The 14,740-nt window shown below is 44.2% G+C and overlaps 1 protein-coding gene across 1 annotated transcript in view; it reads left to right on the plus strand.

Annotated features, from left to right (window-relative positions):
- The window catches only part of DHX40 (DEAH-box helicase 40), a 158,412-nt gene extending 144,162 nt beyond the window's left edge, over positions 1-14,250 (plus strand). The window contains exons 16-18 of the mRNA XM_075336224.1: positions 332-401; positions 4,808-5,036; positions 10,439-14,250. Of these exons, the coding sequence (XP_075192339.1) occupies positions 332-401; positions 4,808-5,036; positions 10,439-10,575 (436 nt within the window). The 3' untranslated portion in view covers positions 10,576-14,250. The remainder of the gene's footprint in view (positions 1-331; positions 402-4,807; positions 5,037-10,438) is intronic.
- The last annotated feature ends 490 nt before the right edge of the window (positions 14,251-14,740 follow it).

Genomic DNA, 14,740 nt, shown 5'->3' on the forward strand with positions numbered 1-14,740 from the left:
GTGGTTTTTTTTTTTTGTTTTTTTTTTTTTTACATTTCCAGGCTCTCTCTAACAAGGTGCAGTTTTGGTTGCAGTTTGTGTGCAGAAAAAACTGTAGCGTGCTCATGTAGCCTTATAACTGAGCATAACGCTCTCCAATGACAGACAAAGTGGGCAGCTATGGGAGACAAAGAGCAATGGTGAGGTCAATGCACGACTGCGACAAACTGCCACTAGGTGTGAATTATAAAACGATTGCAAGGGAAGTTACTTCCCTTCTACCGCTAGAATTAAGCATTTCATTGTAAAATGCATCATTTACACTGCACATGCTTCTGCACTGTACTTCTAGGTCAATAGGAAGGACATTCTGCACGATGGATGGGAACGGCAGCATGGTACATATCCATCCTTCTTCAGCTGTGAGTATTTCAGTCTGAGCATACACGGATGTTAATTCACATTGGTTATTTGTCTAGTACTGAAGATACTAAAATCAGTTGATGTTTGTTGGATTCATTAGATGCATTGTTGTTTTCCGTAAATTCCTGTCATAAATGTGACAAACCATTTATAGAAATGAGTCAGTTATACATTTTTCTGCTACTGCTCCATAAAAGGATTACCAGCATTGTTATTATAGCTTGCATTATCAGTGCAGCACTATGGCACAATATGGTAATTTCTGGTCCTATTGTATTTGAAGGAGTTACAAGAAAACGTGACATGGTTCCCAGTCAATGATATGTAGATAAAACTATAGTTCTTAAAAGAGATGCAGTAAGCACCTAACCCATTTTTAGCCCAGACCCCTCAGGTCTGCAGTGTATAATGTCACAGTACCAGTGTAACCCATTTACTTTTAGGCTATGTGCACACGTTGCTTTTTTTTTCAGCGCGGAAAAAAACGCACCCTCTGGCAGAGGGGAGAATTGTAAACAATGCTTTTTGAGAAAAAGGCATCGAAAACGCATGCGTTTTTCATGCGTTTTTCATGCGTTTTTTTAGGTGTGTTTTTTAAGACTTGTCAGTGTTAATAAAGTTGGTTGAACACAGACCTTTGGGAAAAAAAACCTGTGATGTCATTTCCTTCTCCACATTCTGTTTGGATAAATGGGAGGGCTTGGAATGGAAGGAGCACCATTTGAATTTTGGAAAAGTTGAAATAAACTTCGCGCACCATGTCACATTAGCAGAGCCCCTTGGGTACCTATACGTCAGAAAACCCCCACAAGTGACCCCATTTTGGAATCTGCACCCCTCAAGGATTTTATTCAGGAGTATATTAAGCATTTTGAATCCACAGCTACTTCACCCAAAATGTTGCTGTAGCAACAATATTCTCACTTTTAGGCCCGTTTCACACGTCAGTGAAAAACACTGACGTTTTTCACTGGCGTGTAAAACACGCACATGTCCCTCCGTGTGCCGTGAATCACGGCACACATGGGTTGTCTAAGTGCAATCCGGGCTCCGTTCTCCGTGGCCCATGATTGCACTTAGAGATTAACTCACCTGTGCCCGCTCCCGCTCTCCATAGTGCTGATCGCTCCCGCGGTGCAGCATCCGGCTGGCGCTGACCCCCGCAGCAGCTGCTTCCGGGTCGGCTGTGTCGCACATCATGAATATGCGCGACAATAATGAGCCGGCTCAGAAGCAGCAGGGAGAACGGGCTGCAGAGGACATCGCTGGACGCCGGGTGAGTTAAAATGATTTTTATTTTAAAAGCACGTTTTTTTCTGGCACGTGTTTCACGGACCACACCACTGCGTGGTCCGTGGAACATCAGTGATGCCAGAAAAAAATGGACATGTCTCCGTGCGGCAATCACGCACACGCGGGTACGCCGTACGGAGACACGTGCAGTGAAAAATCACTGACGTGTGAGCAGACCCATTCATTCTAATGGCTCTGCGTATGTCAGTGATCCTGGTAAGTTTAAAAAAAAGCACAAACGTACCAGAATCACTGACGTGTGAAAGAGGCCTAAGGCTATGTGGCCATGATCCAGTGACACGGCGTCTAGTACACAGTGTCAGCCTTCCTGCAGCTGCCCATGCCCACGATTTGGGTTCAGGATGCTGTGGACTTTAGCTCTATGCTACCTGCAGAGAACACTCTCGTCTCCGCAGCATAAATTGACATGCTGAGGCTCAGGAAGCTGCACCACCGGTCAGTTTATGCTGCGGAGAAAAGAAGCACAGTGGGCATGGGATCTCCAAAAATCCTTCCACTGTGCTTCTACTGCACAACGCAGCGTTATGGATGCAGGGAAAACACTCAGCGTCCATAACGCTGCAAACCCTGATTGTGGGCACACAACCTAAAAAGCGTCAATGGATGAATGGATGTCAAATATATATAACGTCCCACCCCCGCCTGCATATTCTAAGCTGGCACCTTTAGTACCTTTCATGTGGCACTAAAGGGTGCCTAGCTTAGTATTTATCCAATAAAAAAAAAAAAAAACAATGAAAAAAATGGCGTGGGGTCCCCCCTATTTTTGATAGCCAGTCAGGGTAAAGCAGACAGCTGTAGCCTGCAAACCACAGCTGGCAGCTTCATCTTGGCTGGTGATCAATTTGGAGGGCTCCTCAGGCTTTTTTTTTTTTATTTATAAATAAAGAATTAAAAAAAAAATAACGTGGGGTCCCCCCAAATTAGATCACCAGCCAAGGTGAAGCTGACAGCTGGGGTCTGGTATTCTCAGGGTGGGAAGAGCCATGGTTATTGGACTCTTCCCAGCCTAAAAATAGCAGGCCGCAGCCGCCCCAGAAGTGGCGCATCCATTAGATGCGCCAATCCTGGCGCTTCGCCCCAACTCATCCCGCGCCCTGGTGCGTTGGCTAACGGGGTAATAAATGGGGTTGATACCAGATGTGTAATGTCACCTGGCATCAAGCCCAGCAATTAGTGATGTCACGGCGTCTATTAGATACCCAACATAACTAATTGACAGTAAACAAAAGCAAAAAAAATGACAAAAATTTTTTTATTAGAAAAAACACTCCCCAAATCATACCCTTGTTCTCCAATTTAATCAAAAAATTTGAAAAAAATGGGTCCGCAGAAATCCATATGGACGTCCCACGTCGCCTCTGGACCTTCTAGAATATGGGGGCACGTTCAGGGAACGTATCCCCCATTTTCTAGGAGCACGGAGAAAAAGCTGTGGAAAAACAAGCGCATAGGGTCTTACCCCAATATGTGAGGGGTGGGGGTGGGGGAGTGAAACTACTCACCAGATGTAGTTGTGAGAAGCCACAACTACTGTAATCGCATGTATCACACAATCCAAGGCTGCAGCCACCAAAACGGTAGATAACAGAGAGCACAAGAGAGTGGTGTTTTAATGCCGCGCCAATAGATCACTTCAGATGATGTTCAGACCAGTGTTACTTTATTGTTTTCCAGGTCAACGCGTTTCTGGGGCATCTGCCCCCTTCATCAGGACCACCAAAGAAACAGTTTCTTTGGTGGTCCTGATGAAGGGGGCAGATGCCCCAGAAACGCGTTGACCTGGAAAACAATAAAGTAACACTGGTCTGAACATCATCTGAAGTGATCTATTGGCGCGGCATTAAAACACCACTCTCTTGTGCTCTCTGTTATCTACCATTTTCTAGGAGGGCAGAACCTCCATTTGAGGAGAGTGGGTGCCAAAAATCTGCACCCACTCTCCCCGGGTCACAGCTGCAGAGTGCCGAGCAGCCAGCACAGCTCTCTGAACACAGTGCTGGCTGTCAGCTGCTCTGCACATGTGACCGGCCAGCGTGCACTGTGAAGGAGGAGGGGGCCGCGGGGGATCAGCGCTGCGACCGGACAGGTAAGGGGGAATACCGGGGGAATAGGGGGTGACTGGGCAGGGCCTGGGGGGCATTTTTCTGTCGCATGTGTTATTGCACATGCGACAGAAATCATAGGAGCAGGGCGGCTGGCGCGCGGCCATGTTGGATTTTCGGGAGGGGGGGTCGAGGGTCGGGGCGGGCACTTTGGAGACACCGGGGGCTTTCCTGGACTTTGCCAGGAAGTGAGGTCAACAGGAAACCTCTTGACCTCACTTCCAGGTAAATGCCTGCGTTCTGGCATGCCGACAAAGGCCGCGGACCGCAGCAAAAAAGCAGCTCACTGCGGTGTGGCTGCGTTCTGACCCACATCATTGATTCAATGGGGGAGAGAACGCAGCTACACCGCACAAAAGAAGTGACATGCTGCTTTTCTTTCCGCACCGATTTTTGGCATCCAAAACGCTGCGTTTAGAAACGCAGCGTGTGCACTGATTTTTCGGCTTTCTCATACACTTTGCTGGGAAAGCTGAAAGCATGCAATTTGCCACTGAAACGCTGCGGTTCTAAACGCAGCGTTTCCGCGGTAAAAAACGCAACGTGTGCACACAGCCTTACAGCGTTCCATAGACCTCGATATCTTATATCACCTCTGTAGGACAAACACAATGACAATTAGATGGCACCATATCTTGTTTCCTAATCCCTTTGGATCTCTTGAGATCTCTTCCTTTTATTGTAGCACATTGTCATATTACCATGTAGCAGTATATTTTCACAAACCTACCGGTACTTCCTACTTTCTCCCCTATATTACCCATCGTAGCAGCAGAAGTTTCCAATTCCCACCACCCCACTGTTCTCACCATATTTTTCCTTATACCTTCTCTGTGGCTTCTCTTACCCAAGAGGCACTACTCCCTTCCGCTGTCTTCTTAATGTAGATTATAAAAGCTGTTGACCTATAGATGACGAAGGGCAAGTAGCTTCTGAGTTTCTAAGTGCAACCGTCTAATTTTTTTTCTATTTTTCTTTTCCCCAAGTTGTTTGGACTGGAGGCCAATGTGGAGTGGATTTTATTTCACAATGTTTTGGTTACATCTAAGATATTTGTTCGAACTGTATGTCCTATCCGCTATGAATGGGTTAAGGACTTGCTTCCTAAACTGCATGATGTTGATGCCTATGAACTGAGCAATGTGGCCAGAGAAGAGGTGACTAAAGAGGAACTAGAAAAATGGGAATCAAGAGAACATACAAAACGGAACAATGGTATGATTTTTTTTTTTTCTTTTTTATTAAACAGTATACTAAATACAGATAAGGTAATCACTTACCCTAACTCGCTTATTCAACTCAAGCTACACTACTTGTGCAATGGTATCCACGTGCCTGGCATCACAAGCAAGTCATAGTTAAAGGGGTTGTCCGGGATGTTAACATTGACTTATTTTGTCTCATTGGCGGCAGTACAACCCCCAACACACCCACTGATCAGCTGTCCCTGATGCCGGTAGTGGCCAGAACTACTTGTTTGCGAGGCTGTACAGGGCTAGGATTGTTTTCCTGCCATGTCTTTAAACAGATGAAATAAAGTATACATCTTTTAGCTTTTACTTGGACATCTTTTTTATTCGTTGCATACCCTTTGCTCTCAGCATCGAGTATTTTTCCTTCTGACATCCATGATATAGAGTCTACTGGACATTAATTTGGTCGGGTGAGCTTAAATAAGGTTACTATTGTTCAGCTCAATTTATGCAGTATGTATATACTTTACAGTTTATCTTTTAATGTAAATAATCAGTGATGATTTTATACTTTTTTATATTTTATATTTAGCTTGATTGCTCATGCCTCTTTACACATTCTTCAGGAGGGTATTTAAAATTTATTTTTGTTCGTTTTTATTAAACACTATTCTGTAACTGACAAAACCCTACAGAAAAATACAAAATAAGCATATATCATGTAATAAGTAAATAGTAGCAGCACAGTTAAATAGCTTAAGGTACTTGGTTAAAACTGGTGGATTAAAGAATGTAAAAGCCATCCCACCACGATAAGGTGTACCCAGATGGGACAGTCATAGCCTAATAATAATTAGTAGAATAATCCCGACACTTACTGGAAGATGGTGCACAAGTAGGATCCAATCCATAAAATGTAAGAAGTACCGTATTTTCCGGCGTATAAGACGACTGTGCGTATAAGACGACCCCTAACGTTTCCAGTTAAAATATAGAGTTTGGGATATAGCGTATATAATCGAGTATAAGCCGACCCGAGTAATGTGCCCATTGTTTAGTAAGGTCCCCTGCAGTAATGTACCCATTGTTTAGTAATGTCCTATGCAGTAATTAACCCTTTGTTTAGCAATGTGCCCATCCTTGCCCCCCACCTTGTAGTAATGAGCCCACTGTTTAGTAATGTCATCCTACTGGTTACCTTCTTGTCCCCTATTATGCAGTTGTTTACACATAATAAACATTATTCTCACCTCTCCTCTATTCCCACGGTGACCTCAGCTGCTTCTTGTAGACCACAAGGCCTATATACCCCTCCGTGATAGCGTCCAATGCACGGGGGCTGCTGTCTACTGTCATGGCCTTACTGCATTTAAATGGTTTGCAGTGTCGTAAAGCATTCAACTGCAGTAAAGTGCTGACAGCAGTGGCGACCCTGTGTATGGGATGCAATCATGGTGGAGTGCTTCTTGCAGACCGCAGGCCCATAGAACCCTCCATCATCGAGTCCTGTACACGGGGCCGCCACCGCTGCTGTCAGCGCTTTACTGCAGTTGAATACTTTACGGCACTGCAAAGCATTCAATTGCAGTAAAGCCATGACAGCAGCGGCGACGGCCCCGTTTACAGGACGCTATCGCGGAGAGGTCTATGGGCCTGCAGTCTGCCAGAAGAAGCTGAAGGCACCGCGGGAACGGAGGACATGTGAGAATGTTTATTGTGTGTAAGAAGGGGACCGGTAGAAGGGCATTACTAAACAATGGGCTCATGCAGCACCATGCACCGCCGTATAAGACGAGCCGCGACTTTTGAGAAGATGTTCAGGGGTTAAAAAGTCATCTTATATGCCGAAAAATACGGTAGAAGTTGGCACTCGTGAAGTTTAACTGAATTGCATTTCAAGAATCCAAAATTAAACAAGCACAAATGTTTGTCTGATTTGACCTTCATCAGTATGCTGAAAATATGCAATAAAAATGTATGACGTGAGTACAATAAACATAATAAATATGTGAAATGAAGATAAAGAAAAAGAGCTATGTATTTGATGTAATTGTGGATAACAAGCTGATAACCTTTTTGTGTATCTTGTTGTGGCGGTGAACAACAAGCTGGTGATCTTACTATATATAGCAAACTTATAGTCCAACAATATAGGGGATAGAATACTGAAAGAACTGGTGAACTGCAGTAAATGAACTATAGCGGATACAGTGCCCAGGTAAGGCCGGGGCCACACGGGGCACTAGTGCGATGCTCGCATGACACTCGGGTCATGCTGGCAGCACAGCAGGAGCCTAGTGTCATGCTAGTATCCCTGCGACTGCGGTCCGACTGTGCAAGCGGACCTCAGCTGCAGGGGGCGTGTCTGCTCTCAGGAGGGGTGGGCCAGCGCTGCGAAGCGGCAGGCTGGCACGGAGGAGGAGAGGGAGGGATTTATCTCCCTCTCTCCTCCGTAGACGGCTATTGCTATTCTCGCTCTGCACGTGCGGTACACTGGTATACCGCGAGTGCAGTGCGATTTTTCTCTCGCCCCATTCACTTGAATGGGTGCGAGAGAAATGAGTCTCACATTACAATCGCAGCATGCTGCGATTGTTTTCTCGGTCCGATTAGGGCTGAGAAAATAATCAATCATGTGCGCTGACACACCGGCTAGAATTGGTCCGAGTGGAATGCAATGTTTTATCGCACTCCACTCACACCGATTTTCTCGCCGTGTGGCTTAGGCCTAAAGACATAACTAGTGATGGGCAACCCGAACTGTAAAGTTCGGGGTCTGAAACGGACACTTAGTGTCTGTGCACGGACATGAACACAGAATTCTCATGGAAGTCCGTGTTAATGTTCAGGCTTGGCCACCTGGATAAGAATTAAGGGAAAAAAAATGAAGCAAAACGGCGATTAAAGCAGCACAATTATATTTACTGAATATCCTCGCAGCTGTCACTCTGCTTCCGCGTCTGCTCAATAATTCTCATGAATATTCATTGCTTCCCCCACCCACCTTTTGTGGCAGTGTCTGTGATTGGTTGCAGTCAGAATGCCGGCATCTCTGGTTGGTTGCCCTCACACTAGCTGTCTGCGTCCCATGAAGTGGAGTATTAATAAATAATCGGAGAAAAATGACATGGGGTCCCCACATATTTTGATACCTAGTGCAGATAAAGCAGACAGCTGAAGACTGCATCCCCCTTATGTGCGTTATCAAAATACGAGGCTATGTGCACACACTGAGTATTTGGTTGTAGAAAATCTGCATCTCCTGGCAGAAAACGCATCAAACCCGTATTGCTCTTTTTTTCTACCAGGAGATGCAGATTTTCTGCAACCAAATACTCAATGTGCTCACATAGATCGTCCCGTGTGACGCCCGCATTAGGCTATCATGCGATATGTCGTTGGGGGTTACGGTTTTCGTGATGCACATCCGGCATTGTTTGCGACGTCGTTTCGTGTGACACCTATGAGCGTCTCAGAACGTTCTCAAATCACTTACAAATCGTGTATAGTTTACATGTCGTTTATTTTAAAAAAAAAATCGTTTATTCTTCTTTGCGCCGGTTGTTCATCGTACCTGGGGTAGCACACATCGCTCCGTGTGACACCCCGGGAACGAGGAACTGCAGCTTACCTGCGGCCGCCGGCAATGCTGAAGAAAGAAGGTGGGCGGGATGTTTACGTTCCGCTCATTTCTGCCCCTCCGCTTCTATTGGCCGGCGGCTGTGTGACGTCGCTGTGACGCCGAACGTCCCTCCCCCTTCAGGAAGTGGATGTTCGCCGCCCAAAACGAGGTTGCTCAGCAGGTAAGTGCGTGTGACGGGGGTTTAACGACTTTGTGCGCCACGGGCAACTAATTGCCCGTGACGGACAAACGACGGGGGCGTGTGCGATCGCACGATTTATCGGCCCGTGTGACGCCCGCATTAGTCGGTAATCCGGCATTGAGTTCACCAAATTCATTGAGTTCACCTGAAGTCACAGTTGGGGTACCATGGGAACTGCCAGCTGTGACCTCAGGTGAACTCACTCACGCACAGAGCTGCGGCTCCATCAGTGTGTCCCAGACGTCTCAGTGATCGGTCACGTTTTCTAATGTGACCGCGCACCTAAGATGTAGCAGAGCCGGGGGTCGTCGTGGTGTGTATTACGTCAGACCTGCAGGGGTGTTTTGGGGCTTAATAAATTGGCGAAAGAGGGTATTTTTTTTTTTTTTTCTTTAAATGATTTGTGTTTATTTTTGTTTTACCTACACAATTAGCAATGGGTTGTCTCACAGACCGCCCTACCCATTACTAACCTGTGGCTTTATGACAGTTGAGTTTTTTTGACAAATCACAGCTGTCTTTAACCCCTCATATTACCCCGATTGCCGCCACTACAGAACTGAGCCTGGTAAAGTTCACAGGATTGTGGCATCTAATGGATGCGCAAATTCTTGGGCAGCTGCAGGCTGCTATTTTTAGGCTGGAGAGGGCCCAATAAGCATGGGGGTCCCAGGCCTGAGGATACCAACCCCCAGCTGTCGGCTTTATCTTGGCTTGGTGTCAAAAATGGGAGGAACTCCATGATGTTTTTTGTTTTTTTCTTAAATATTTATTTAAATAATAATAATAATTATAAAAAAAATATCTGCATGGGGTCCTCATATTTTGAAACACATCTGTGAATATCCATGAGATTTAATGATTGGACCCGGAAGCAGCGTGACAGCCGCGCGGAGACTCCTTTAAGTATAATTGTCCTACTTTAATTCCCATTTTGCTTCCTTTTGCAGCCCCCTGTTACTGACACTATTTTACAGCACACAAATTTGGGTTAGACTTATTTAGGGTTCGGGGTCTTGGCTCAAGTTCCCTCCCGAACCAGACTTTTTTTTTTTTTTTTTAAAAAGTCTGGTCGGACCCGCTAAACCCGAACATTTGCGGGTTCTCCTATCTCTATTCATAACCTACACAGTGCCCAGATAAATGGTGTCTTGCAACAACCAGATTGTCTCATATATGGTCCAGATATATAGATCTAGATTAGTGTTACATACATCCATAGAACTGTTTTTAATGCCATGAAAAGGCATTGTCAAAACATAACGTATAGTTCATTTTGCAGTTTTAAAAAAGTATGGAATTAAATTGAATTCCTATTTTATCTTTCTGTTGCCAAAGCTGCATTTGTGTTGAGGTGTGACTGCCCTGTCCTAATACACTCCTGAGAGAGCTTGTCACTACATAGCCTACACTGTTGTTGTAGTAGTGCATCTATATTTAGGGAGGAAAAAAGGCACTTTGGAAATCATCCATTACCGAAAATATTTTGGCTACAAGGAAAAAAGTATGTGAGTATCCTGGCCTATTGGCAACTATACAAAAGTATATAACTACTCTAATTTTCTAGCGACTAAGTATTGTTTTTTTTACCCTTTGATAGAAAGACTAGAAGCCTCACTAAAGAAAATGCAGAAAAGAAATGACGACCAGTCAATATCGGATGCAAGAGCACGCTTTCTTCAACGCAAACAGCAGAAAATTTTAAATCCATACGCTCATCATGGAGAGAAAAGTTGACAAAAGTAAAGCTATGGTCCGGTTATACAATTTACCAGAAAGAAAAGTAGATTATTTTATCTAGAGTTTCCTATATATCATAATACAAAAAAGGGCTTTTCAGCTGTTCGGTAACAGGGGTTTTCCTTTACTATTATATTGATGACCTATATCTAGGATACTTAATATTAGGTCTGTGGGGTCTGACGTCTGACAAGTCCATTCCATAGATCAGTTGTCATCTGCTCTGACAAAAGCCGAATGAAAATAGTGTACAGAGCCAGAATGCCACTGCTCAGTGTACTTATGGTCGTGTCTGGGTACTACAGCTCACCACCTATTGAACCACATGTGAAATGAGATGCAGTGCTTGGGAAAAACCACTGCATAATGTACAAAGCTGCAATGTTCTGACTGTGTACACTGTTTACATCTGGTTGATTGGTGGGGGTGACTACCACCAATGTGATATTGATTATCTAATCCAAGGGTAGGCCACCAATGTATAAGTAGTGGACAACCCCTTTGTTTTCTACAAGAAAACAAAAAAGAATTGATGATTCTTGTAATAAATTCCTTTGAAGTTTAAATCATCATAAATCTATTCTTTCTTTCTTTCTTTCTTTCTTTCTTTCTTTCATATTAGTCATCGCTTCCAGTCTCACTGACACTTTTTTACAATTAGTTCCATATTTTAAGATACCTACTACCCTAGTGCATATATCATGTAAGACAAACACACGGAGGGAATTTGGAAGATTTTATAGGGATTGTTGTTATTTCAAGAGAATCTGTTGGCAGCGTGATATAGAACAGAAAGAGTTTAGCAGATTGAGGCTGCACTCACACAAGCATTTAACTCGGACGAGGGCTATCAGATGTTTTATCGGATAGTTCTCCTACCAATGGTATACTGTAGGGCAGTGTCGACCAGAGTATTTTTTTTGCATACAAGCAAATCTGCAGCATGCTGGGTATAATTAGAAAATTGGGCTGATTCTCTCGCTGTAGTTTTTCTTTAACCCCTTCACAACCAATGATGTACTAGTACGCCATTGGTCGTGTCCCTCCGGTTACCACAGTCTCCGGCAGCGAGCCCGCGATATAACAATTTCCTCAGCTACTTCTGATCGGGCTTCATGTTAAGCTAACAGGTTCCTATTAAAGTAAATTCCAATGTTTAGTCTGTAAAAGGTTTTATTGATCCATGTCTACCTATTGTTTTGGACCTGATGTGATATGTGAATTAAAATGTACATGTTATAATGATTCTTATGTTAATAACATTTATTTTTCTAAACCTCTGTGCATCACAGTGTCCCCATCTTCTATATTTTACGGCATATCCACAACATATACCAGCAATGTATAATTGATGTGGGTACCAACACATCCATAAAGAAGTGGCTTTGATTTTTATGGGAGTTATTAATGGATGTACATATATGAAAACACTCATACATAGCCACCTCTCTATTGACATCAGCCTCCACAACAATCTATCATGTGGATATATCAAAAATATAGGAGATGGGAATATGCCATTAAGTTTAAGAAAACTGTAATTTTTGGTGTACAGTTAAGTACATTACTTATCTCTACATGATACTGCAGATGTTTATATATAAAGTGTAATGTCCTCACTTCAACCGATGGTATAAACAACAGGAAAACCTAATGTACTAGTGCATTGTTCCTTCCTTTTGTAAGATACTCGTCTATAGCATCACGTATTTTCACTAGATAAACTAAAATGGATGATGTGAATGTCAGTAAGGCTTAAGGGTCAAAAATTCTGTCCAAATGTATCTTTATAGCTTTCACTCAAACAGTTAATGTTAAATACAGCCGCCACTAGGTGAAGGTTACTGGATTCAGATTATAAAGAGGTGTTTGAACATTTATGGCCTATCCTCAAGTTATGTTCTAAACATCTGATCCCTGTCTCATGTTGCCCAAAATGAATCTTAAAGAGGTTGTTCAATACTCTCCTCTTCCCACAATTGCATACAAGATTTCTCCAGTGCCTTCCCCATACTCTGGAGTGCTCTACCTCAGCATATCAGACTCTCTCCTACCGTGGAAAGCTTCAAGAGGAACCTGAAGAACCATCTCTTCGAACAAGCCTACAACCTACAATAACTCTGTCTAGTACACCACTGCGCAACCAGCTCTTTCCTCACCTATTGTACCCTCACCCATTCCCTGTAGACTGTGAGCCCTCGCGGGCAGGGTCCTCTCTCCTCCTATACCAGTCTGTTTTGTATTGTTAATGATTATTGTACGTATACCCTCTTTCACTTGTAAAGCACCATGGAATAAATGGTGCTATAATATTATTATTATTATTAATAGTTCAGTACTCTGACAAGCTCGTAAGTAAAATAGTAATACCTATACTCACCTCCAGTGCCAGCACTATTTTAGCAGGGTCACCATAGGCTCTCCCGGGGTTTTGGTGGCTTTATGTCACACAATCCATGTGGCCAATCAACAGTGGGTTCACTGTCCCCTCCTTGGGACGTAACAAACTCTGAGGAAGCTGCAGGTACTCTCTGACTTCCTATGGATTTCTGATTCGCCCGAAGGAGAGAGAGAGTGAACCTGCCATTGATTGGCCACAGGGATCGTCATGGGATTGACATGTCATGTGAGGCCTGGGAGAGCCAGTGTCGACACCACTGGGAAGGCACCTGAGGTGAAGGTAGTGGTTATTATTTTACTTGAGAGAAAAATAGCAATTGAGAAGAGATTGTCTGTCTGAGTAATGGACAACCCCTTTATTATGAGACTGTGGATATTGTGTCTTATGTATATGCAAGAAATGCCCATGATGGGACATCACTCATTTAGGCAACTCTCCTAGAACAGCTCCTATACATCCCTAGAGGTGGCCACAGGCAGAAAAAAATGTATCATTTTAAAAGGAGACCGAGGGAAAATATCATCTGTTGAAATGGCAGGGGATCACATTGGTGGAATTAGGGAGCTTAGATCAATAGTTAATTCCAGTACAAAGGGACTGCAGATCTCTGAAAAGTGCATAAACCTATTTGGGCTTGCCCTGAGATCGCATGCATAACATTGTAATTAAAGCTTCATTGATCTGAATGTCTACGTTTTCAGAAAATAGTGTATTAGATATCCAGCGATGAGCAGAGCTGATTGGGGTTAGCACACTATTTGAACATTGATCCAAGGTTCACGCTTACAGACTCCATGAATATAACATGTCAGATCAGTTTAAAAAGGGTGTTCCAACCAGTAGGAATTGTTACCTATCAATTGGATAAATAGGATTGCTGGATTGGTAGGGCTGTGCCTGTTGTGACCTTCACCAGTTGCTTGAACAGATAAACCCTAATTTAGGGTACCTTCACACTTTAGCGATGCAACAGCGATCCGACCAGCGATCTGACCTGGTCAGGATCGCTGCTGCATCGCTACATGGTCGCTGGTGAGCTGTCAAACAGGCAGATCTCACCAGTGACCAGCCCCCAGCCAGCAGCGACGTGCAAGCGACGCTGCGCTTGCACAGAGCCGGCGTCTGGAAGCTGCGGACACTGGTAACTAAGGTAAACATCGGGTATGGTTACCCGATGTTTACATTAGTTACCAGCGCACACCGCTTAGCTTAGTGTGTGCAGGGAGCAGGAGCCGGCACTGGCAGCGTGAGAGCTGCGGAGGCTGGTAACGAAGGTAAATATCGGGTAACCACCTTGGTTACCCGATGTTTACCTTAGTTACAGCTTACCGCAGGCTGTCAGACGCCGGCTCCTGCTCCCTGCACATTCAGGATTGTTGCTCTCTCGCTGTCACACACAGCGATGTGTGCTTATCAGCGGGAGAGCAACAATAAAAAAATGAACCAGGGCTGTGTGTAACGAGCAGCGATCTCACAGCAGGGGCCAGATCGCTGCTTAGTGTCACACACAGCGAGATCGCTAATTAGGTCACAAAAACCGTGACTCAGCAGCGATCTCAGTAGCGATCTCGCTGTGTGTGAAGCACCCCTTACACTCTCCCCCTCAGCTAGGAGAAGTTTGAATGAAGTAGTGGTTGAATATGTGCCATGCTGCTTCCTTAAAGTTTACGGAATTTACCAAATCTGACAAGTATTCTTTTTTTTTACCTGGCTTGGAAATCCTCTTTTAAAAAGCACAGAATTTTAGCAACACATGGAAAT

This window comes from Anomaloglossus baeobatrachus, chromosome 2 (assembly GCF_048569485.1).
Source record: "Anomaloglossus baeobatrachus isolate aAnoBae1 chromosome 2, aAnoBae1.hap1, whole genome shotgun sequence".
Classification (NCBI taxonomy): Eukaryota; Metazoa; Chordata; class Amphibia; order Anura; family Aromobatidae; genus Anomaloglossus; species Anomaloglossus baeobatrachus.